At 39.7% G+C, this 26,028-nt stretch overlaps 2 protein-coding genes across 2 annotated transcripts; both read left to right on the forward strand.

Annotated features, from left to right (window-relative positions):
- Nucleotides 1-615: 615 nt before the first annotated feature.
- sla2a (Src like adaptor 2a) lies at nt 616-6,907 on the forward strand. Its single transcript, XM_047346884.1, has 8 exons — nt 616-3,070; nt 3,489-3,575; nt 3,660-3,759; nt 3,845-3,931; nt 4,273-4,376; nt 5,663-5,815; nt 5,903-6,023; nt 6,364-6,907. Exons 2-8 carry the CDS (start codon nt 3,503-3,505, stop codon nt 6,485-6,487), a joined length of 762 nt encoding a protein of 253 aa, XP_047202840.1. The 5' UTR covers nt 616-3,070; nt 3,489-3,502; the 3' UTR covers nt 6,488-6,907.
- A 2,207-nt stretch (nt 6,908-9,114) lies between these two features.
- trpc4apa (transient receptor potential cation channel, subfamily C, member 4 associated protein a) lies at nt 9,115-25,457 on the forward strand. Its single transcript, XM_047347514.1, has 18 exons — nt 9,115-9,272; nt 11,983-12,111; nt 12,256-12,372; nt 12,480-12,537; nt 12,652-12,707; nt 12,844-12,972; nt 15,723-15,924; nt 15,996-16,181; nt 16,259-16,401; nt 16,486-16,617; nt 16,721-16,779; nt 16,864-17,049; nt 17,150-17,240; nt 17,345-17,485; nt 18,131-18,242; nt 18,384-18,496; nt 18,873-19,079; nt 24,312-25,457. The coding sequence occupies exons 1-18, from the start codon at nt 9,147-9,149 to the stop codon at nt 24,447-24,449; spliced, it is 2,325 nt and encodes a 774-aa protein (XP_047203470.1). The 5' UTR covers nt 9,115-9,146; the 3' UTR covers nt 24,450-25,457.
- Nucleotides 25,458-26,028: the final 571 nt, after the last annotated feature.

A 26,028-nucleotide genomic window follows, 5' to 3' on the forward strand; every position in this document is an offset into this window, starting at 1 on the left:
ATGCGGCACCTGTAGCCCATTTCCTGCACACGCCTGTGCACGGTGGCTCTGGATGTTTCTACTCCAGACTCAGTCCACTGCTTCCGCAGGTCCCCCAAGGTCTGGAATCGGTCCTTCTCCAAAATCTTCCTCAGGGTCCGGTCACCTCTTGTGCAGCGTTTTCTGTCACACTTTTTCCTTCCCACAGACTTCCCACTGAGGTGCCTTGATACAGCACTCTGGGAACAGCCTATTCGTTCAGAAATTTCTTTCTGTGTCTTACCCTCTTGCTTGAGGGTGTCAATAATGGCCTTCTGGACAGCAGTCAGGTCGGCAGTCTTACCCATGATTGGGGTTTTGAGTGATGAACCAGGCTGGGAGTTTTAAAGGCCTCAGGAATCTTTTGCAGGTGTTTAGAGTTAACTCGTTGATTCAGATGATTAGGTTCATAGCTCGTTTAGAGACCCTTTTAATGATATGCTAATTTTGTGAGATAGGAATTTTGGGTTTTCATGAGCTGTATGCCAAAATCATCCGTATTAAGACAATAAAAGACCTGAAATATTTCAGTTAGTGTGCAATGAGTCTAAAATATATGAATGTTAAATTTTCATCATGACATTATGGAAAATAATGAACTTTATCACAATATGCTAATTTTTTGAGAAGGACCTGTAGATTCAAAGACGGTGCAAACACTGTGAAGTGGAGTTGTAGAACGCTCTGCCATTAGAAGGTCTGAGATATTTGAGAAAATTGCTTCGAATGTTTGAGAAAAGCTGCACTGATATTGAAAAGATTTTCTTGCTGATAACCAACTTTCCATCTGTGCCAACAGGCTGTTCTGGTGATTCAGCTCCAATCTGTTCTTTTATTCTTTCCATTGACAGTTGCCATTTTGCTTCTCCGGAAACCTCACAGCACATCTGATTCAGAACCAACCGAACATCAACCATTTTATCTCTGCCCTCATTACTGCTGAAGATGTCTTTCCAGCAGGAACAAAATATTAATAGAAACGGCACCCACTTGAAATTCTAGGGTTTTTGTGGATGTGCTTTATTTTTCAATAACTTTTCTATTTTGGCTTCATCTTTGTTAAAGCAGTTACATGGAGAAATATGGACCCATTATTCCTGACCAAACTGGCGTAACTAAGTCAGGTCTGTAGACCACCTTTCTCACAAATAGTCTACAGGTCTCAGGGATTTGTGTTGGCCTCTCCTAAACAGTGACTTTGTTGTCCTTAAGGAGTTCTCATGCAAAATCCATTCAAGAGCTGGAGAACTTCACAAGGAATGGACTTAGGCTGGAGTCACGCATCAAGAGCTCCTATGCACAGACAAATCAAATCCTACATATGGGCTAAGGAAAAAAAGAACTGGACTATTGCTCAGTGGTCCAAGATCCTCTTTTCAGATTAAGGCAAAGTTTGCATTTTATTTGGAAATCAAGGTCCCAGAGTCTGGAGTGAAAAGGCACAGAATCCATGTTGCTTGAAGTCCAGTGTGAGGTTTCCACAGTTGAGATGTAGTAATTTATCCAAAAGGAGGCATAACCAGGTATTGAGAGCATAGAGATGAACATACTATTCGGAAGCCTTAAAAATTTAAAATATCCTTTTTTATTGATCTTATGCAATATGTTTGAGAAACTGAATTTGGGGTGTTCATCATCTGTAAGCCACAATCATACAGAAATAAGAAATTAAGGCTTAAAATATTTTAGACTGCCTGCAATCTAAATAATATTCAGCTTTTTCACAATATTTTAATTTTTTTAAAAGACACCTGTAATGTTCTTTCTTTTTTTGTGTGAAGTGCACCAGTCCCTCATACAGCAAAACTCCCTCACAGCAAGATGCTACCGCCTGTATGCTTCAAAGTTAGGATGATGTTCTCAGGGTCAGGCCAGATTACAAACTGTAATCTGTTTTTTAATGTTGCTTCTGGAGTAATGGGTCCTTCCCCTTAAAGTGGTCCTTTTGTCTGACTGTTTGAAAAACTGTCTGCTTTGTCAAAAACTATCATTGAAGTGCAATCTTCAGTGAACAACACAAAAGAATGCAATCCTATCTGGACATCAGGAGACGTCACTGTAGTGAAGAACAATTTTGTTCATAGAAACCTATTTACCAGACTGGGAAACCAAGCACTCAGATATTCAGTTGCATTGCTTAAATCTTTCCTACAATTTATTTTGTCCTTGGGTGAGGTTTCCAAGACCAACTAATCTAGATTCATACTAAATAAAAACAACAAAAAAGGTATTACTGCAGGTAACACTGACACCATATAACCTTTGACACGTTTAAAAAAACAAGTCAAAGATGGATTTGCAGTACTGCAAAGCAGTTAAACTTTTACTGTCCTACTTTTAAATATTTGTGAACTATTCTTGAACCATCAAGTTTTGATATTCATTGACATTTCATTCTGTTCTGTCTGTTCTGTCACAATGACTACTTTTACAGCATCAACATTATGATGAACAGAGTGGAAAGCTGGAAGTGGAACATGATTCTGCAGAGTTAAGGCTCTTATCAGATGTTACCATTTAAACAGCTGGGTGGCAGTGGGCTGATGGAGAAACTGGCCACCGTATATCTATTGGCTAATTTACAAATGAATGGTGTCTGTGAAATGATGTCACCAAATTAATCCACAACACTGCACAACAAGAAATACTGTACATGTTGCTTACAAATGCTGCTTACGTAGACGTTCACTACATTCCATAAACAAGTGGTGCATTTTAGCACAAAGATTTGCATTCGATAGACCATCACAGACTGTTCTGAGTCAGATGTTTTGGCGTTCCACGTCACAGGAAGCGGGGTGTCATACATAAAGGCAAAGCGGGAGACCTCCTTTCTTCAGTCAGCACACGTTAGAAACAGCTGCAAGAACACAGCAGCCTTTATGAGAGCAGAGCAGCAGAGGGAGAGATCAGACCTGAGCTCAGTATAACACACATTTTCAAGGATTTTCTTTGCAGAAAGAAGATAAGGATTTATCTGCAGGAAGAATTGGAATTTACTGCGACCTCTTGGAAAATTTGATCTAAATTATTTGTGCAAGAATAAATCTAGGTAAGTTACACGCTGCTGTCTCTTTTGTGCCTTTTTGCTTTCTTTAGCCTACAAGATATTGTTTTGAGCTTCATTGAGTGCATGTATCATTAAACTGTACTGTTATGAAAAATATAGAGATTATTTTAACAATAAATGCATTGTCTTCAAGCATTTTCGAGTACGTGTCATAAGTGGAAAATTTTCCTTTTTCTAGCCTTTGAGAAACAGGCTGTATCCCTCGCTTACATGTTGCATGGAAACTTAACACAAGATATCATGGTTTCTTATTGTGGTTAGGTGCCTTCCTGTAAAAATTCTCTGTTGTTGCCACACTTGCTGCACAGTCATATTATAATCAGTAGGATGGGTAAAATGAAAGGGTTCTCCATATTTCCCAGCATGTCTCATTGAGGTTTTTGTTTCTCATAAATTCAAGAAAACAGCAAGAGCATGGGCACCTGCTTCACCAGATGTCATTCTAACCGGACAGTCCTCGAAAATCAGCCTGAACCCGCGATGCCAAGTAAGCTCCAGGCAAAACAAAAAACATGCAGGTGCAAAATAAAAGAAAGGAACAATCAAACATCTCTGCATCTCATGTCTGCAGGACTACAGGAAAGTGTGATTGTCTCTCTGTACGACTACCCATCATTTGAACGCACAGAGCTGACCATGCACATGGGGGAAAGACTAACCATTGTGTCAGAGTAAGTGTGACTTTAAATGTCTGTTCAACCCCAGTGCACTGAGCGACACAGATTAGTGATGAGTGCCTGTTCGTTAATGTCACAGTGATGGTGATTTTATGATGGTGAGATCCACAACCACAGGCCGCGAGAGCTACATTCCCACCAACTACACGGCAAAGGTGACTGACAGGTGAGTGAGGTTACATTTATTTAGCTGTAAGTGTGATAAAGCGGAGAAAATGTAACGAGAGGAGGGGAGTTCCATGAGAGGTGGGAGGAGTTTTTGTGTAGGTGAACTGTACCTCAGTGGAGACAGATGTTTGATGTTTGGAACAAGACATTTAGTCTCTCCAGTCACATGATCTGCCTCCAGCAGTTTCACTCCTCCTCCTGGGGGTGAATCTGCTCTCATGTTCCAGGGGATTTTCCAGACCTGAAAACATGAGCAAGATTGCTTTTTTCAACACATGTTGCAGCGTACCGTCTTACCTTGCTGAATATGTGGATAACCTTTTTGTATTTTTGCTACAGGTGGCTGTACACAGGGATCAGCAGGTGCATAGCAGAGGAGCTCCTTAGACATCCCAGCAACCAGACAGGGTCATTCATGATCCGAGAATCAGAGACAAACAGAGGTTAGAGAGTTCTTTTTAATAGTAAACTATATAATAAACACGTTTAATTCAACCTTAACCTGTGCTGTGAAGTAACTCACTTTAAAGTACACTTCCTGGGTTAAAACGACTCAGTTCTGGGTTAGTTTGCTAATCAGGTGCTGAGGCAACCAGTGATCGACATAACAAAGTTGAGCCAGCAGACTGGGTTTCAACGCTGAAAATGGGTTTTATTAACTAATGTAGGCTAATATCTAATTCTGACTGCCATAGAGTGGCTTTTATGCAAATGTATTACTGAATATTATTTCTTGGGTTGAAATAAATTCATCTTATTTTTAGTTTAATCCTGCATTTTCTTTTATTGGCTAAACTGAATTTAGATAAACTTCACACTCAAAATGGAGCAGTGTTTAAACTTCTTGGACAGTTATCTTAGGATACACTTGTGAGAAAACATAAAAGTAGAAACAACTTCAGCCTTTTAACCGTCCACATTAACTTTACAACCAAGTCTTCAATCAAGCTCTAAATGTTAACGTTAAGCTACAGAGGGGCTTGAAAAAATAACTTGGATCAACAGGTAAAATGTGGGGTAAAATAATTTCTTCTTATTTATCTCTGCAATAAAAGTGATCAAACTAAAAAATAAAGTTAATCTAATTATGTCCAATAAGACATTTATTGACCAACACTAAATGAATCTCAAAACTGCAATTAAACAGTTCAGTTGGCGTAGGAGTAGCACTGATGCATCCAGATCAGCAAGATGGTTGAGAAAATAATGCTCTGATAAACCTCTTTGAAATGTTTGCTGTGAGCCCAGCTCTAATCAGCTGCACCCTCCAGCAACATCTAATCTGTTCATGCAAATTAAAAATGCTATATTTACCACTAATGACTTTTTAACAGAACCCCATTTTGAAATAAATTGGAACTATCGCCCGTAAGGGAGTAAATGCTAGCTGGATGCAGAATGCTGAAACGATCAAGTGCAGACAATATAAAAAAAGATATTATTGGCACAGTGGTGTCTGGTGGATAAAAAGGTTAACTGGAAGTGGGTCCTGATCCAAAATTCTGCCAAGGGCTCCATATAACTTTGGACCAGCTCTGCTGGGATCATAACATCTGTGTTCTTTGAATTCACTAGCTGTGTGCAAAAAGGGCTTGATAGCATATATAAAAAGTGACGAACAGATTTGATCTCCAGGAAAAATGAACAGTATGTTAGTTCTTTGTTTGCACAGTTGAAAATCCAAACCTGTGTATTTTAACAGCTGTATCTGTGTGCTTTCTCCATTTAGACAGCTATTCACTCTCCATCCTGAGAAGGACCACCTCCTCAGACATGAATCCTGTGAAGCACTACCGTATCTATCAGCTGGAAAACACCTGGGTCTACATATCCCCACGACTAACATTCCCCTCCCTCCATCACCTGGTGGAACACTATTCAGGTTTGTGCTGAGATCTTCACCCTGTATTCTCCCTTTGCCACAGCAAAGTTTTCTTGACTAACATTAGTACGGCTCTTCAACCCACAGAGTCTCCAGACGGGCTGTGCTGTCGACTGACGGTCCCTTGCTTCATCCAGGGGTTGGATGACCCTAGGCCTGTTCCCATTCCCGTCAGGAGACCAACAATTAACTGGAAGGAAATTAGCAGGTTAGAGAAACTACTGATGATGGTCACATGATGTCACTATAGCTGGTTGATTCAGTCCTACACCATTGCATGATTTACAGCTGGGTAAACTGATGCAGGGAAACAAGATCAACAAGTTTACCTGCTGATAAGGCTGTGGTTGTGCTGACTCGATGCCATCTGTGTAACAAAACATGATTGGTCTCAAAAACGTTTCCTGCACTAGCTTCTGTAGTTTGACACTATAAAATTCTACTTTATTTGTGATAAACTGGCTGCACCATTTTATTGTAATTAATACTGTACGGCAAAACTAAACTGATTCAAGTCTATAACCTTTTTCTGTCATGTTCTACTAAAGGTCTGTGATCCTCAAGGGGAAGAGAACCGAGTCAGACAACTCTCTGGTGAGCGAGGGCCTGAGGGAGGCCATCAGCTCCTACCTCCAGTTAACAGAGTGCAAAGATCACAGCTGGGACACATGAAGGAAAGACTGTGTGGTCAGTTTGAAGGAATGACGTCCAACAGAAAGAGTGGAGTGAAATACTGCTCTGGGGCTGCTGCAGTTTGAGCAAACTACTGAAGAAGGTCCTCTGCACACCCAAACGTAGTCTCTGAAGATTGTCCAGGAACAGATGCGAGGGTGAGACACTACGCTGCTCAGCGACCAGTCAAGCTGTTGTCCAATTTTATGGAAGGTGGATGACGCACATAGACACAAGAACTAAGCTGCAAAGGGAAAGGCGAAGAGACAATGAATATTTCACCTAATTTATGACAATTTTAACTTAATATTAATATTACAGCAATATGATTGTATATGAATGTTGTCGTGGTTGTCATGTTATTGAAATACAATATAATCTGCACGCTACTAATAAATAATTTACACAAATAAAACTACATACAGGAGTTTGGTGCTTTTTAATGAATGTTATTTAGATTAGAGGCTCCCAAAGTTGAGTCTGGATCCCACTGAGGCTCACAAAATCAGTAAATAAAGGTTTTTTAGGTTCTCCTCAAATAGTTCACAAAACCCATCATTACCCAGTTCTGTGTTATTTTACTCATTATATTTCAGTATGACTATTGTTATTATTTGCTTTCAATTTGATTGAATTTGAACCAAAAAAGAATATATAAAAGTAGATAACTAAAAAGGAGCAGATGAAAAGAAACTGCTAAAACCTGCTTATACCATTTTATATTACATAGTATCTCATTATTTTAGTCTATTAGCTTTCTTAAACTGAAGAATAGTTTAACACATTACACATTTTAGTAAAAGGCTTAATTAAGCTGTCAGTTGTGTTTTTATTAGGTTAGCATCAATTCTATCACAATCACAGGATATTTAGTTTTTGCTTTCTCTTTCTAACAGCATAGTTATTACAATTCTTACAATACTGAGACGGCCCGGTACAAATTTTAAATGAGATACAGTTGAAAGCAGATATTTACATATACTGTATAAAACAAGTAACCTCTTTTAATCCTACTGTCTGGCCATAAATCATATTAGACTCTTCTTGTTTTAGGTCAGTTGCAGTTATCAGAATTGTATCTGTTTGCTTAATGCTAAAAGAAATGAGGGAGATAAATTTTTAGACATATTTTTAATACTTTCGACAAATTCTGAATTTGTATGGATTTCCTTAGTATTTGACAGAAGTGCTTTTTATTCTGTATGATTTGGCTGAAGTATTTTAGTGCTCCTTCCACAAGCTTTTCATAACAGTTTGCTGGAATTTTGGCCCGTTCCTCCTGACAGAGCCGAGTCAGGCTTCTGGGTTGTCTTGCTCGCAAACACCTTTCAGCTCTGGCCACAAATGTTTTCATGGGACCGAGATCTTTGTGATGGTCACACCAAAACATTCACTTTGTTGTTTCAAACCACTTTGTATCTTGTCCTTTGGAAGACCCATTTTTTCCCAAGCTTCAACTGTGAGGCAAATATCTTAATATGTTGCTTTAAGATGTACACATATTTATTTTTCTCATGATACCATCTATTTTGTGAAGTGCACCAGTTTCTCCTGCAGCAAAACACCTACACAACATGATGCTACCGCCCCTGTTCTTCACAGTTGGAATGGTGCTCTCAGGTTTGCCTCTATTTCCTCCAAATGTAATTTTGATCATGATGGCCAAATTCTAACATTTTGGTTTAATCAGACCACAGGACATGTTTTCAGAAACTAAAATAATCGGCCATGAGTGAATTCACAAACTGTAATCATTTTGTTCTCATGTTGATTTTGGAGTAGCGTCTTCTTCACCCATGGAACCAATGTGTTTAAGACTTTGCCTTAAAATACATTCACAGGTGTGTCCCAATTTTACTCAAATGTGGTAGATTAACCTAATCAGAATTAGACGCCTGCAAATCCATGACATCATCATCTAGGCTTTTCCAATTTGTTTGAAGACAAAGTCATCTCTGTGTATATGAACTTTAAAATTGGAAGAAAATAACATAAAAAATAGTCTCCCTCTCTCATTACTCACATAAATCAACCTACTACAGAAACTCAATCTTTAAAACAGTCCCAGAATAAAGGGGTTTCTGTCAAAACATAGTAGAGAAAAATTGGTGCATGCCATGAATTGCCGTAGGCTAGATTATTAACTTTAAATTCATTTTGCTGAACTAAAGGAAACCTAATGGTTTCCTTTACTTCAGCAACTAACACCTGAGATGTGCAAAAATAGCTGACTCTTAAATCATGACAGGAAACATTACTGTTGAGTACATTTTTACCATTTCTTAGCTATTTACTCGTCTTAAATCTTTCTTTTTATGTGAGCTTAAAGATTTTCTTGTATACTTTTAATGTATGTGTCTTGCTTTTAGTGCAATTGTATTTACCTGTGTTACTGTGCAACACTTTGAGTAATCTGGTATGAATGGTGCCATAAAAATACATTTGCATTGAATTATTTTGTGGCTCAGAAGCAGAAAAAATTGTGGGCCACTGATTTAGACTACAGTTAACATGACCGAACAGAGCTAATAACTAAAACAATGAAATTTTACCTGCAGGACCCACTTCTCCACCACTAGGTGGCGTGTCATCCCCTTTTTTTATTTTAATAAAGTCTTCCACTTCCTGCCTAAACAGTTGGGTTCAGGAAGAAGAAATAATGGCGACGCTTCTGGGGTCTGAGTTTTCTAGTAGTGGAAGAAAAAGAAGGAATTGTAATAGCAATATAGTCACAAAGTTAACGTCAAGTAAAATAACCGGCAAAGGTTTCAGCCGAGGAACAGAGGTAAGAGAAGTGACGCCTGTATTAACTGTGAACGCATCCGAAAGTTAGACGAGTCAGACCGGGGACTTGCGCTTGGAATCAAGCCTGAAAATGAAGCCGTTATCCCGGAGAGTTAGCTTAGGAGGTTCTCAACCCTGGCCCATGATTCTTTGCCATTTCGACACAACATTTCAGGGTGTGTTTAAATGCAAAATGTATACATTACACGCAATGAGAGCAGCATGTTATCACTAATAACTGGATAGTGGCAAGTTCACAGAAAATGTAACAGCTTTTGAGCTGGATCTTTTGTTGTTAGCTCCACATTAGCTTAGCATTTTCAGGCTACGTTAATGCGATACAGTCTAATAAATCAAGCTATTTGGATTGTAACTTATATCGTACCGTAAGACGTCACCGTTACTAAAAAGCTTACTGTTTTATTTGTAGAGGGTTTAAAACGCGTTACTAACGGTTGTTATATTTGCTAATGTTAGCAAACGGGCTAACTACAGCTAGTTAGCTAAGGCAGTTCCCAACAGCTCGGGTGATTACGTAACGACTCACCAGTCACAATAACTATCGTTTCCATAAATGGATAGTCCGAGCAGCTTCCTGGGAAAGATGGCACGCTTATTTCGGTCTTCACACGATAAAAAAATGTATTTATTTTTTTATGGGAAGAGTTCGTGTGTTGAACTGCCTAGCACGAACAGCAAATATGAACAGGTTTGATTGTCCTGTTAACATCTACCAGGTTTAATTGGGAGCTTCCTTGACTTGATACGTCTCCAAATATATACAGTACAATTGTGAAATATTTAAACCGGATATGGTAATCATTACATTTGAGAGGTATCCAGTGACATTTTCAAGGACTATCAGGACCTGGCTGTTTTATACACTAGGTTTAACCAACGTACACAGATGGATTTGTAAAAGATCGTTTTGTTTTTTGCTCTCACGGTGAACTAGAGAAAACAAAGTTGCTGCTAAAAGAAAATTTTCAATTGCAGTACAATGAATTAGTTTTAGTTGGTAAATGTGCTGTGAACCTTTGTTTCTTTTAAAAAGCCATCAAAATAAAGATATTGCCAGATTTTTCATGCACACATGCCCAAATTCAGACAGACGTCCGATTTGGCTTTAATCGCTGTGGCCTGCAGAAATGTTCTGCTGCCCAAAAAAGATCCCAGTGTAAAGGTCACATGTTGTGTTTGAAGCACCAGGTTTCCTTTCTTCAAAATTGATTCTAGATTTTGACATAACTCCATAATGACTTGTGGATGACATCGCCTACATTCCCACTGATCACTGAATAAAAAAAATGTGGTTTCATTGAGAAATCCCTTGCCTCCTTTGTGCAACTACACATGAGCCATCTGCTGCTGCAGACTGTTCATGCTGGCCATGACTTTGCTGTATTTAAAGTTTATAAACAGTTAGCAATTAATCACGCGCAGAGTTCAGATTCATAGAGTAACAGTGTTTGAGTACAACATCAACACTTCTGAGAAATCTTCAGAGATGTTCAACTCTAGAACCTGGAAGCTTTCTTCTGTGGCCCAGCCTTCTAAATAAGTAGGCAGATAAAATGTAATAATTTCCCGTTTAAGTCTTTTAATAATGTTTAGGGTACCACAATGACACAGTCTATATCAGAATTTCTGAAATCAACCTCTCTTATCTTGGAAGAAAATCGTGAATTAAATTAAACCCACAATAAACAATCACCTGACGGCATGCTCTGACAAACATAATTGTGCAGTAGTATGAACTAACAATTCTCTGACTCTTCTGGGTTTTCTCTGTTGCACCTCGCTGTCTGCACTGATATAAATGTGTACACGGTCCAAGACTTGATGTGGGATTGGACCGCATCTTATGGTACATCCTGAAATGAGCGTAAAAGATGAATTTAGTTTTTCTGTATCCATTTTTTACTTTGTTGTGGCGGTTAGTTGTATAGACCGTGGCATAATCCTTCTAAATAAGCTTTTTCTTTGTTTTACATACCTTATACACAGTTTGAAGGAAATGCATTAATAACAGTTGATTTATTTTTTTTTGCTGGAATGTTTTTGAGATTTTTACCATGAAATTAGTCATCATACAATAGAAAGCCATCTGATCCATACAATTTTCCTTCATGACCACTGTACATAGTACTGTATCAAAAAAAATAATATATATTATTATTATATATATATATATATATTATAAATTAGACTTTAGTCTTATCATAACATGATAAATCCTGAAACTGCATGTTAGATTATCTTAAAAGTCCAGCAAATCATCTGTTGCATCCAAGTTCTTGAAGGTAATGAAAGGTCTCCAAATCTTCTCAGGTAGATGTTATTTGTTTCCTAATGTGTGTTATTCTTTCTAGTTGAAGGCTAGACCTCATCTGTTTCAACCACCGGGTGGTGCTGGGTCTATTCACATTCTTTCAAGCCAGAGCTATACAATTCTTTGCAGCCAATAAGCTAATATCTATGAAAGTGCTCTCAGCTTTACTATAACAATGTTTCTCTGGATATAAAGCTATTAGAAACTATTTTGGATCCAGCGAGATCTGCTTAGAAATTATCTGCTCATTTATGCTTTTTATTTCCTCCCACAGGGTTTCATTAACAGCTGTTTAACTTGCAGTAAATTGTATGTTAAAATCATGTTCTGTAAAGGAAGCATCTGTTTTATTGATTACCGCCTCTCTTGTATATTGTAGCTCCCGGGAGGCTTGCTTCAGGAGAGAGATAAATCTGCCAAGTGGCATGGCATCCCTGATTTGCTTCAGAAGCTCCATGAGAGCAGCCACCCCAACAGTGACCTCTCCCATGCTCACGTCTTTCTAAAGGTACATAGCATCGCTCTTAACTCAGTCGCCGTGGAATTATTGCCTTTAGTGACTCGTTGCCATGTCCTGCTGTCTGGAACCGGATTATTGGAGACTTCATGCCAATGTGCCTTTTTGTTTTATTTTTTTTTACTTGTCTTCTAGAGCTTATCATCACAACTCTCAATGGAGGCCATGTCTTTTGTGACAGAAGACAGGAAGACTGCTCAGGAATCCACCTTCCCCAACACGTACACCTTTGACCTATTTGGTGGAGTCGATGTAAGTTTGAAAATTGTTGCCGTTCTTCTGGGAGAGGTTAAATTCTTACTTGGCTTTAAACTGAAAGCTATACTTATTGCTTTCCAAATGTTTTGTTTCTTTGAAAGCTGCTTGTGGAAATCTTGATGAGACCCACACTAACTATGCAGAAGAAGAAACCCAAAAGTGAGTCATAATGACATTAAAATGTCATATAACTGGGGATCAAATTTTTCCCCCAGTTATAACTTTTTTGTAATGGAGAATATTACTGGTAACATCTGGTCTTTTTCCCAACAGTGAATGATGAGCTGGTCAAAGACTGCCTTAGTGTTCTGTACAACTGTTGTATATGTGTAAGTGTCTGATAAAGCCAGAGATGCTTCCAGCCTTTATATGGTTCATTTCAAAGAATATTTTGCTTTTAGATTCTATCTTTGGTTACTGATAGGAGTGTCGTTTTGAATCAAAATGTTTTCTTTCTGACTGTAGACAGAGGGGGTGACAAAGAGCCTGGCAATGAGGGACGATTTTGTTCTGTTTCTCTTCACTCTGATGACAAACAAGAAGACTTTCCTGCAGACGGCGACACTTATTGAAGATATTCTTGGAGTAAAAAAGGTGAGTAGTACTCTCTGTTTGAACCTATAGAGTTATGTCCACGAGTCTCTGAAAGCACTGATGTTGAGGGATTTTTAGAAGCTACTGCTTAGAAATCTGTGGTTTTCTGTTTTCCATAATATTTTATACACTGCTCAAAAAAATAAAGGGAACACTTAAACAACACAATATAACTCCAAGTAAATCAAACTTCTGTGAAATGAAACTGTCCACTTAACACTGACTGACAATCAATTTCACATGATGTTGTTCAAATAGAATAGACAACAGGGGAAAATCTTTGGCGATTAGCAAGACACTCAGTAAAGGAGTGGTTCTGCAGGTGGGGACCACAGACCACTTCTCAGTACCTATGCTTTCTGGCTGATGTTTTGGTCGCTTTTGAATGTTGGTGGTGCTTTCACACTCTTGGTATCATGAGACGGACTCTACAACCCACACAAGTGGCTCGGGTAGTGCAGCTCATCCAGGATGGCACAAAAATGCAACCTGTGGCAAGAAGGTTTGCTGTGTCTGTCAGCGTAGTGTCCAGAGCCTGGAGGCGCTACCAGGAGACAGACCAGTACACCAGGAGGCGTGGAGGAGGCCGTAGGAGGGCAACAACCCAGCAGCAGGACCTCTACCTCCACCTTTGTGCAAGGAGGAACAATAGGAGCACTGCCAGAGCCCTGCAAAATAACCTCCTGCAGGCCACAAATGTGCATGTGTCTGCACAAACGGTTAAAACCGACTCCATGAGGATGGTATGAGGGCCCAACGTCCACAAATAGGGGTTGTGCTCACAGCCCAACACCGTGCAGGATGCTTGGCATTTGCCAGAGAACACCAGGATTGGCAAATTCACCACTGGCGCCCTGTGCTCTTCACAGATGAAAGCAGGTTCACACTGAGCACATGTGACAGACGTGACAGAGTCTGGAGACACCGTGGAGAGAGATCTGCTGCCTGCAACATCCTTCAGCATGACCGGTTTGGCAGTGGGTCAGTAATGGTGTGGGGTGGCATTTCTTTGGAGGGCCATGCGGCCCTCCATGTGCTCGCCAGAAGTAGCCTGACTGTCATTAGGTACCGAGATGAGATCCTCAGACCTCTTGTGTGACCATATGCTGGTTCGGTTGGCCCTGGGTTCCTCCTAATGCAGGACAATGCTAGACCTCATGTGGCTGAAGTGTGTCAGCAGTTCCTGCAAGATGAAGACATTGAAGCTATGGACTGGCCCGCTTGTTCCCCAGACCTGAATCCGATTGAGCACATCTGGAACATCATGTCTCGCTCCATCCACCAACATCACGTTGCACCACAGACTGTCCAGGAGTTGGTGGATGCTTTAGTCCAGGTCTGGGAGGAGATCCCTCAGGAGACCATCCATCGTCTCATCAGGAGCATCTCCAGACGTTGTAGGGAGGTCATACAGACACATGGAGGTCACACAATACTGAGCCTCATTTTGACTTGTTTTAAGGACATTACATCAAAGTTGGATCAGCCTGTAGTGTGTTTTTCCACTTTAATTTGTGTGTGACTCCAAATCCAGGCCTCCATTGGTTAATAAATTTGATTTCATTGATGATTTTTGTGTGATTTTGTTGTCAGCACATTCAACTTTGTACAGAATAAAGTATTCAATGAGAATATTTCATTCATTCAGATCTAGGATGTGTTATTTGAGTGTTCCCTTTATTTTTTTGAGCAGTGTTTTTATTTATCATACAATTTACAAGAAAAAATACAACCATTAACATTTTTAAACTTACTCCAGTAAGTTTAAAGTTTTTGCTTTGTTGAATTTGCTTAATTTATGAACTGTAAAAATAAATTGGTATTTTGTTCAGTTTAAATTTTGTGGAGAAACCTGTCATAAACCTTATTGTTTGAAAAAGTTCAAACACATTTTGTGTTTTTCTGTAGTTTTATCAATTTTTTAAATTCAATTCCAAAATACTTTATTAATCCCAAAAGGAAATTAAATTAAATTAGTGTTACAAGCTAAATTATTAGGTTTATTAAATTATTATAATTATTATAAATTATTAAAGGAAATTAAATGCAGTCATTTATTCATTCTAACAAACTCTATTTTTCTAAAACAATATGATTTAACTTTACGGACATCCTATTGTTGGATTGTAATCAGAAATTGTTTATCCCTGAAAACAATAGACTTTTTTAATAATACTTTTTGTTATATTGTCAGTGTTAAAATGATATTCTGTTGTAGTTTGAAAATTTACAATCAAGTCCTAATATCCTTGAAACGACTTTAAAGGAATGTTATAATAAAAGTTTTTTTTCATAATCAAGTGTCATTTAATTTAGCAAAAATATGTTAAAATCATTTGACTATAAACTGTTAACTGTAATACATTTTTTTGTGTTGTATATCCTGACGAAAATAAAGCAACTCTGGGGGAAAAGCCTTCCTGAACATTTTGAATCTAGTTTTTGCAACTGAAGAAATAGAAATTGTAAGATTGGTTCATTTGTTCATTTTAATAAATAAATAATGTTTTTGATATAAACAAGCTTGCAGGTAAAAACGAGAAAGATGACTTGGTAGGCTTGCATAATAATTTAGCTTGTAACACTAAATTGTACTGAAACAGTTCAATGAAAATGTCGCCTATTATGGTTTTTAAGAAGAAATGTGCCGGTTTAGTGATGAACCTATTCTGTCTGATCTGTCCTGTGAAATGAGGCCAGTCAGTGCGCTGCTTGAAGTTGATGGTAACGTGTCTGTTTGCATCTTTAAGGAGATGATCCAGTTAGAAGGAATCCCCAACCTCTCAGGCCTGGTCCAAAGCTTTGACCAGCAACAGCTGGCCAACTTCTGCCGCATCCTGTCTGTCACCATCTCAGAACCAGATATAGGAAATGATGACAAGCACACTTTACTGGCCAAAAATGCTCAACAGAAGCGCAATGCGAGCCCATCTCGAGCTGAGGTCAACCAGGGTAGGTTGTCGTTTGTGTACAGATATCAGACGGGTCTAAAAGCTGGTTACTGATCTGTGCTCTATCTACAGTTACTCTTCTGAACATCCCTGGCTTTATAGAGCGGTTGTGTAAGTTAGCCACTAGAAAGGTGTCTGAAGCCACAGGAGCAAACTTTCTGCAGGAGCTGGAGGACTGGTACACATGGCTGGACAACGCTCTGGTGCTTGATGCACTCATGCAAATGGCCACAGAGGAGGCTGAGCCAAGTAGCCCAGGTGAGTCACCTAGCATTTGTAATGCTGCTTCCTCTCAGTGCTTGGATCCTCTGAACTTGAACTTGTTTTCCTTTTAGAGTCATCAGATGAGAGTTCTCTGGCCACCAGCCCTCTGAGGCACAGGCTGCCCCAGTCAATGAAGACTGTTCATGAGATTATGTATAAGGTAGAGGTGCTCTACGTGCTCTGTGTCCTTCTGATGGGCCGACAGAGGAACCAGGTACCACTCTGCTCTTTAGATTTGGACACGTGGTGTTTTCAGCAAAGCAGATCCCAGTTTTATTCCTCCTTTTGGTTGTTGTAGGTTCATAAGATGCTGGCTGAGTTCCGACTCATTCCGGGGCTCAACAACCTGTTTGACAAGCTCATCTGGAGAAAATACACCGCTTCAAATCACGTCGTGCACGGCCAGAATGAGAACTGCGACTGCAGTCCAGTATGAACCTCTTCACTTTTTTTGGAGAAAGGGAAAATCTATAAAGAATGTGTAAATTTAGATTATTTTCCTAAAATAATCCCTCTTACTTGTTATTGTGCAGGAAATATCCTTTAAAATACAGTTCCTGCGGCTACTTCAGAGTTTTAGTGATCACCATGAGTAAGTGTCCTAAAATCACCCAGTTTTATGCTGATGTTTGGCTTCATGGGTTCTGATTTTTTTAATATGATGTCAATCTTTCAGAAACAAGTACCTCCTCCTTAACAACCAGGAGCTAAATGAACTTAGTGCCATATCTATGAAGGCTAACATCCCTGAGGTGGAAGCTCTAGTCAACACAGACAGAAGCTTAGTTTGTGATGGAAAGAAGGGTCTCCTTACACGTCTCCTCACTGTCATGAAGAGGGAACCCCCCGATTCATCATTCAGGTTGATATCAAATATATTGTTGTGATTCAGATGAAGCGCATTCATCTCTGCAGTTATTTTAAAGATAAGCTGTCTTCTTCTTTTCTTGCCGTTTGTTTAGGTTCTGGCAGGCAAGGGCAGTGGAAAGCTTTCTCAGAGGAGCAACATCTTACGCAGATCAAATGTTCCTTCTAAAGAGAGGACTTTTAGAGGTAGAAGCTACATTAACATGTTTCACTAATACAGGAAGAGAATCCTGTTTATTTTGGTCATTTTATCGAGTCACTGCTCATTTTCTGCTTCAATCCTTGGACAGCACATCCTGTTCTGTATCATAGACAGCGGTTGTACATCTCGAGATGTCCTTCAGAGCTACTTTGATCTGCTGGGAGAGCTCATGAAGTTCAACATCGATGCCTTCAAAAGGTTCAACAAATACGTCAACACGCCAGAGAAGGTATGATAACACAGCCTATATAAAACATTACACTGGAAAGGATTAGAACCTACCGATGACCTGACAGAGCGGAAAGATTGTGATGGAATCTGTTGGCGTATTTAAAATGGCAGCTAGGTTTCACATATCAGTTTTTGTGTATGTGACCTCTTGATTCTTGGTCTTTTCTAATGACTAGTCATTACACAGATGTGCTCAGTAAGAGAGAGACTGTATTGGCTGCTGTAGTTCACTATCTCTCTCTGATGTGACCTATAGTGTTGAGACCAGGCTCTCTCCAAGCTCTAGAGGAGACATCGTGGCACACTAAAGTTGCATTTGACATTATTTGTTAGTTTGGTCCATAAGGATCACCTGGAACCGCAACAGAAACAATTATCACTATGTTTACTTTGTGAAACATGGAATTAACAAAAAATATGCTGTAGATACAGTCTATATATTTGACTTTGCTCTATGCTTGTTTTTATGGTTGAATTAACTGTAGCTGTTGATTTAGCAGAGTACTTAGAATGAATGTGAAAGATGCTTGTTTGGTTTTAAAAAATGAATTTTAATGAGTTGTTTCCTGCAATACAAAAGCATTGATTTAACTGCAGATTTGGATTCATAGCTAATTAAAGTTTCTTTTTTAAACTGCTTCAGTTTCAGGCCTTTCTGACTCAGATCAACAGCTCCTTAGTGGACTCCAACATGCTGGTGCGCTGCATCGTCCTTTCGCTGGACCGTTTTGAGAGCCAGACTGAAGATGTCAAAGGTAAACATGTCTTTAAGCAAAACATTGCTGAGACCTGATTTTATTTGTGGACTCTGGTTTGATTTTGTAATATGATCAGAAAGCAGTAACTGTTTCATTTGAGAAAAAAAAAACAAACAACGGTGTTCTGTTTTTCCTCAGTGATGGAGGTACTGTCTGAGTGCTGCCTGTTGTCCTACATGGCCAGGGTTGAAAACAGACTGTCCTTCCTCTTCCGACTTATCAATATCATCAATGTACAAACACTTACCCAGGTGGGACTTTACTTTCACCGTGGTCTGTGTGTACAGAAACAGGCAGACATTTCTGATTTAAATGTCAGCCTGCTTCAAGGTGCCTCAGCATTTAAGGCAGAACCACAGGACTGCTACACAATCTCTGCCTCACACTGAAGAGACTGAACTGCTGCTAAGATTGTGCACTTTTACATTGTTGCACATGTTGTATCTGTTTTATGTTTCTGTATTCCGTTAAAGAAACATTGTCTTTTATTGATCCATGTTATTTAGTATGCAATAAAAATTCAAATTGAAGTCAGTGTAAAGAATTTAAGTGTCATTTAACCCAATGTCAGTCACCATTTAGTAGACCTGCTCGTCACAGAGTCCTGTTACTCCTTGTTTTCTGCAGGAGAATGTGAGCTGTTTAAATACCAGTTTGGTAATCTTGATGCTGGCCAGAAGAAAGGCTAAACTGCCCTTCTATCTAAACGCCCTGCGGGAGAAGGAGTACACAGAGAAATACCCCGGCTGCCTGCTTAACAACTTTCACAACCTGCTGCGCTTCTGGCAACGCCACTACCTCAACAAGGACAAAGATAGCACATGTCTGGAGAATGTAAGTCGCTCTCACTGTTTTTTGAGTGCCGTTAATTGATGAGTTCATATCTTAAATTCAGTCTTAACATGTTGCATCACACTTGCAGCAGATAGGAAGTTTCCCCTGATGAAAACCAGTTTTCATCAGTAGTTTCTGTGTCAACCGTTGAAAATAATACCAGAAGAGAAATGGAGCCTTGTTGGTTTAAACCTAGACCCTGATATTCATCACTGGCTGAGAATGTGACAGCCAAAACAAAAGCATGCACACACGGTACACACTGCACAATTGATGGTGTAAGTGGAAACTCTTTTTCCATTTTAAACAGACCGATGCGATGCTCTTATTTTTACTCATTGAAAGCGTCCTGTGGTTTTCAGCTGTGTGAGCAGTCTTGGCTGATTTGTCACACAGATTGTTCACTGCTTGTGCAATAATCAGTCTGAAAAGTACAGTTTCAGACTGGCTGACATTTTGAATGTTCCTCCAACAGCCTCAGAGGGACATAGGTCAAAGTACAAACACAAAGCCCCCATAAGGGACGCATACTTAGGCGAGGAGTTAAAATTTCACAGGAGCTCCCTTAGAGATTGGTCGCAAAAGCATCGGAAGAATCATGGTTATTATTAAAGATATTATTTAAGAGTCCCTGACAAAGCAGATTGTTAAAAGTCTGAAGTGAAATCCTGATCATGTAGCTTAACGTATCTAATGCAGTCCCAGATAGAACAGTATCATTTTACTCACTGAGTAGTTCTTTTGTTTAATGTGTTTTTTAATTCATTTAGGTCTCAACCTAAATTACATGTAAAAACTTGTTACATCATTTGCACGTTGCTGTCGTTGGATGTTGTAAACCCTTTATAGTCTTTTCTTGTTGCTGTTATTCTTCTAGTAGAAGTCTTGCCCTCCCCAACTTTATGTATCATTGTTCTTCAAAAAAATAAATAAAAAAGTGACTTACTGGAACTCACTTGAATTGGTTTGGTGTAAACCTGAAATGAAGTTAGTTTCTTCCCTCTTTAGCCTGCGTTTCATCTATTGCCTGCTAAGCCAACAGTGCCTTCCAGATTTAGTTTGGTTTCAATTCAAGCTTATCTCCTTGTACCAGAACGTCTGACTAACGCCTCTTATTTTAAGTAGCATGTCAGAGGCATTAAGGTCGTAGGTTTCTCATGTCTTAGTTTTTAAGTTTGTGTTCAACCGTTAACTTGTCTCTTCTCGTTTGTTTTTCTATTTTCAGATTAGACTTGTGTGTCTCAACTCTCTTTTCAGGTTTTCCTGCTTTCCCCACTGACCCATCATGCGGTGACCTTTTGACTCTTAGGCCTAACAAGAAACACCTCAAGTGTAGCATATTTGGCACATTATAATCCCATGATTCTTATTTATTAACTAAAATCCAAACTGCCTGGGAATTGGGTATAGAACTGATTTGTTTTTGGTGGAATGAGGTCAATCTTAATTTATACAGGTCCTTCTCAAAATATTAGCATATTGTGATAAAGTTCATTATTTTCCATAATGTCATGATGAAAATTTAACATTCATATATTTTAGATTCATTGCACACTAACTGAAATATTTCAGGTCTTTTATTGTCTTAATACGGATGATTTTAGCATACAGCTCATGAAAACCCAAAATTCCTATCTCACAAAATTAGCATATTTCATCCGACCAATAAAAGAAAAGTGTTTTTAATACAATAAACGTCAACCTTCAAATAATCATGTACAGTTATGCGCTCAATACTTGGTCGGGAATCCTTTTGCAGAAATGACTGCTTCAATGCGGCGTGGCATGGAGGCAATCAGCCTGTGGCACTGCTGAGGTCTTATGGAGGCCCAGGATGCTTCGATAGCGGCCTTTAGCTCATCCAGAGTGTTGGGTCTTGAGTCTCTCAACGTTCTCTTCACAATATCCCACAGATTCTCTATGGGGTTCAGGTCAGGAGAGTTGGCAGGCCAATTGAGCACAGTGATACCATGGTCAGTAAACCATTTACCAGTGGTTTTGGCACTGTGAGCAGGTGCCAGGTCGTGCTGAAAAATGAAATCTTCATCTCCATAAAGCTTTTCAGCAGATGGAAGCATGAAGTGCTCCAAAATCTCCTGATAGCTAGCTGCATTGACCCTGCCCTTGATAAAACACAGTGGACCAACACCAGCAGCTGACACGGCACCCCAGACCATCACTGACTGTGGGTACTTGACACTGGACTTCTGGCATTTTGGCATTTCCTTCTCCCCAGTCTTCCTCCAGACTCTGGCACCTTGATTTCCGAATGACATGCAGAATTTGCTTTCATCCGAAAAAAGTACTTTGGACCACTGAGCAACAGTCCAGTGCTGCTTCTCTGTAGCCCATTTCCTGCACACGCCTGTGCACGCTGGCTCTGGATGTTTCTACTCCAGACTCAGTCCACTGCTTCTGCAGGTCCCCCAAGGTCTGGAATCGGCCCTTCTCCACAATCTTTCTCAGGGTCCGGTCACCTCTTCTCGTTGTGCAGCGTTTTCTGCCACACTTTTTCCTTCCCACAGACTTCCCACTGAGGTGCCTTGATACAGCACTCTGGGAACAGCCTATTTGTTCAGAAATTTCTTTCTGTGTCTTACCCTCTTGCTTGAGGGTGTCAATAGTGGCCTTCTGGACAGCAGTCAGGTCGGCAGTCTTACCCATGATTGGGGTTTTGAGTGATGAACCAGGCTGGGAGTTTTAAAGGCCTCAGGAATCTTTTGCAGGTGTTTAGAGTTAACTCGTTGATTCAGATGATTAGGTTCATAGCTCGTTTAGAGACCCTTTTAATGATATGCTAATTTTGTGAGATAGGAATTTTGGGTTTTCATGAGCTGTATGCCAAAATCATCCGTATTAAGACAATAAAAGACCTGAAATATTTCAGTTAGTGTGCAATGAATCTAAAATATATAAATGTTAAATTTTCATCATTACATTATGGAAAATAATGAACTTTATCACAATATGCTAATTTTTTGAGAAGGACCTGTAGTTTAAAGCAGCGGTTCTGAACGGGTCAGGCTTTACTGACTGAGCTGCAGCCAGGGTCAAGGAAATGTATCAGTAAATTTTTAGACATTCAGTCACTTATTAATGCAATAATCATAAAGCCGACATATTTATCAAACCAATAAGAAACAATTATTTTTAACATCCTGTTGCTGTTATCTTGCAACAAAAAGTACAACTACTGAAAAACTAGCTAGATACTGAACAACTGAAAAAATGCTCACACTTCAGTGTTGGGTGTAAAATTAATACCATAAACTTGAATTAGCAAGGATTAATGGGCGAACTGAACTTGTTTGTTTGCGGCATCAAAGTCTGGAGTCGTCATGGACAAAGCAGGTCTGAGGTCGGACTCGGTGTCCAGTCGGTTTCTGGGTTTTGTCTTGAGCAGAACCAGAGCTGAGAGGTCACACTCACATACGTTGTGAAACGTTGAGATAAAAAAAGGCGATAAAGGCTCGTCGGAAATATGTTAATTGTAAGTTTATATAAATTACAGTGAAACAAGATTATAAAACAACTGAAGTTGATCAATCAGAATGAAAGTTAGAGACAACAATAACGCATCTATTGAAATGCATTCCTTGAAAGTAGCAGGAAATAGAAATAGAAAAGGAACCGTGGCATGTTTTGATAGTGAGGTTTGTTTTTCTGCAGCTTCTCTCTGCTGAAGTCCGTTTTTTTTCCTGTGTTCTGATTGGTTACTGCAGTGTAAGAGCATCTTTGTGATCTTATTTTGAAGCTCCTGTCTCTACATACGTAGTTCTGAATGCTAGGTGGATTTTCACCGCTTGAGCAGCAAAGCTATTAACACCAGACTGACCGACCGGTGCTGAAAGTTGCAGAGGCGTACCTCTACAACTTTCAGCTTGCAGCCACATGACGGCCGCACCAGCTGACACTTTCTGCGTTGCTGGGGCAACATGATCCGGTCGTCACCCCCTTGTTTCTCACTAAATTAGTGCTTCATAGTCTGTCGCACTCGTCTTTCACCATGCTCAGTTAGCATTTAATCAGTGCATGTCTTCTTCTGTGGTGTGAAATGATGGATGTCAACTCTCATTACAGAGCATTATCACCTACTGTAAGGAGTGCGAATAGACGATACTCCATTTATAGATATGTTTTCCCTTTCCTTCTTAGTGTTTTAGCTCAAAGGCCCTTCTATTGGGCCAGGACCCACTAGTTGAGAAAGACCGGTTTAATAGTCACCAACAAGTACTGGGAGATGAGTTTAAAGTCTGTATTATGCAGAATCTCACCAAGCAAAATGACCTAAAGAAAAAACTGAAGTTGACGTTGTGTTTACCTTCTTTTAGAGCTTGTAGAGAATATTAACTTCCTTCGGACTCTTGCAGCAGCAAATGAAAATAGACTAAATGCATCACCTGAAACTTCTCCCAGTTTTGCTGGAATATCCTTGTGCTGCTTATACTGTAGTCACGATGCTGTAGTGCAGGGATGCAACCCGGAGGACATTTACGGGCCTTGGAATAATTTTGCGTGGCGGTGGTTCAAGAGTGGTCCCTTCAGCAAATGGAACTGATGCTGATAGAAACCATTATAGTTTGTAAGGATAAGGTAGTCAATTACAAATGTATTTCTTGGAATGGTAACTGGTTAAACACAGTGAGAGTTTTTGAGGTAACACCTTGTTGCTGGGAATAAATCAAAAATATTTTCTAAAAATGAGTTAAAAAAAACCCAAAAACAAGGAGACTTGCTTTTATAAAGGCAAAGGTCTGAGAACCTTTTTTATCCTTCACTAATAAGTAGTTTCTACTTTTAGTTAAAATATTGCATGTTTAATTTATTGTTGGGCTGGTAAAAAGAAAATTCACAATAAAATAATTTAGCACTTTTAATGTTTAAGTCCTTTCAACTTGGTGATTTTGGACTACCCAGGTTTCTTGTGCTGTGACAAAATGATGAATAAAAAACCAGGCAGCTACTTGATTCTGACTGAATAATTCCTCTAGCATCAGCTGCATGTGGAGATGGGAACAAACAGTTTTCCATGGTATTGCTGCCCCCTGGTGGCAGAAGATGATCAGTGGCTGTTTCAGAGCAACTGTTTGTCTAAATCATAAGATCGATCATTTATTGCGTTGTTTAGCAACAACTAATTTAGTTTTGACATGCAGACCAGTAAAGTTCTCTCCCTCAGTAAGGATATAGGACAAATAATGAAAGTAAATATTCTGTGGTTTCTCCCCTCAGAGCTCCTGTATCCCATTCAGCTACTGGAAGGAGACGGTGTCAGTACTTCTGGGCTCAGACAGAACTTCTCACTGTGCCATAGTGAGTTACATTGATGAGCCCTACATGGATCTGGACAGGGACTTTCTGGAAGATTGACCTCTAGAGTCAGCATTCGGTGCGCTGGGAGGCGGAGGGGAGCATGGACGTCTAAAGCTGGTGAAACCTCCTCTGAGCTGATCCTTCCAGGTGTTTTTGTGGCTGCATTCAGGATTTTAAGACTCCCAAGTTTGCTGTCTGTACCTTCGCATGGAGGCTGTTATCACAGGTGTGAGCAGATATGGCGTTTGGCTGATTGTCATCTTCTCACAAAATTAAAATGCTTTTTTTGGGGGGGGGGGGGGGGGGGGGGGTTTGAAAGGAGAACTAAAATCTGTAGGCCCTGTCCAGATGGTCCAACAGACAAGACAATAAGAGACTTTGGAAAAACGACCTGCATTGGTTGTTTGCTTTATGTGAAATTCAGATAGAGCCTTTTATATAGCCTATACAGAATTCTATGGAAAAGTATGAATGAACAAATTATATGTAAAAAAAAAAAAAAAAAAAGTTTCTGTTCACATGAAGTTGATTTTGAAACTTGGCACAGATTGAACCCACGTGTGCAGGATGGTGGTGTGTCACAGGGCTGCCAGGAGTCACCAGCCTCACTCTCGCACTACTTTTATTAACTCGGTTGACCTTCTACCACACCAATGCCTCACCTGAGGGGAACAAATGCTAATGTTGGAGTATTAGCTTGGGAACATTTCGTTTAACCTGTTCTGTGGGCCTGTTTTACTCCGTGGCTGTTGTTGGTTGGTTGGCCCATTTAAATAGCAAGAGGGCCTGGTTCTTATATCTTAAAGGGTTCCTCAACTCATTCTGTTGTGGCTTCAGAAGCTTCACCCAGGGACTCATGTTGGATTTTTTTTTTTGTTTCTCAGATCAATGGCTTTTAGCTCTGGATAAACTGTAGAATAAAACATTGCACAGGATAATTGTTTTTATTGTTTAATATATATATATTAACTCATTTGTTCATTAAAATGTTTTCTTTCTCTAACAAATTGTTTCAATGTTGTGAGCGATGCTTTAGAAAGAGAATAAACTATGCAGGTGCTAGTATTCAGAGAAGAGTCTTTGTTCCACCTCTGTGCTGTGACCCAACCTTTAGCCTAACAGTCACCTGCCCCGAGCGTCTACCTCTTCTTTGTCAGGCGTTCGGTCCAAAGCACAGCTGAGGTAAGGATGTGCAGCTGTTGAATCCGCTGCAGTGTTTACGACGGGTACAGATTTACTTCCCAGCATGAAGCAGCTATCAGGCTGTTGCCTCGAACGCTTCCGTGGTGCTCCGTCGGGACCCATTTTATCTTCGGAACTAAACACCCCACTTGCAAAAGTATCCATCTTCTCATCAACTCTGCCAGACCTTTCTGTCCCTCCTGAAGAACAGCATCCCCACAGCCTGATGCTGCCACCGCCATGCGTCACTGCTGGGATGGAGTGTCTAGGGTTGTGATGTATGAAGGCTGAAAAGGGACATTTTGGTCTCATCTGGCCAGAGCATCTTGTAGAGGTTTCTTACATGTTCCCTATATGTTGCAAAATGCTTATGGTTTTCCTGTTTGCCACTGTTCATGAAGACCAGATTTATGGAATACTGTTAATAGTTGTCCCGTCTGCAGATTCTTCCACG

This window comes from Girardinichthys multiradiatus, chromosome 20, assembly GCF_021462225.1.
Source record: "Girardinichthys multiradiatus isolate DD_20200921_A chromosome 20, DD_fGirMul_XY1, whole genome shotgun sequence".
Classification (NCBI taxonomy): Eukaryota; Metazoa; Chordata; class Actinopteri; order Cyprinodontiformes; family Goodeidae; genus Girardinichthys; species Girardinichthys multiradiatus.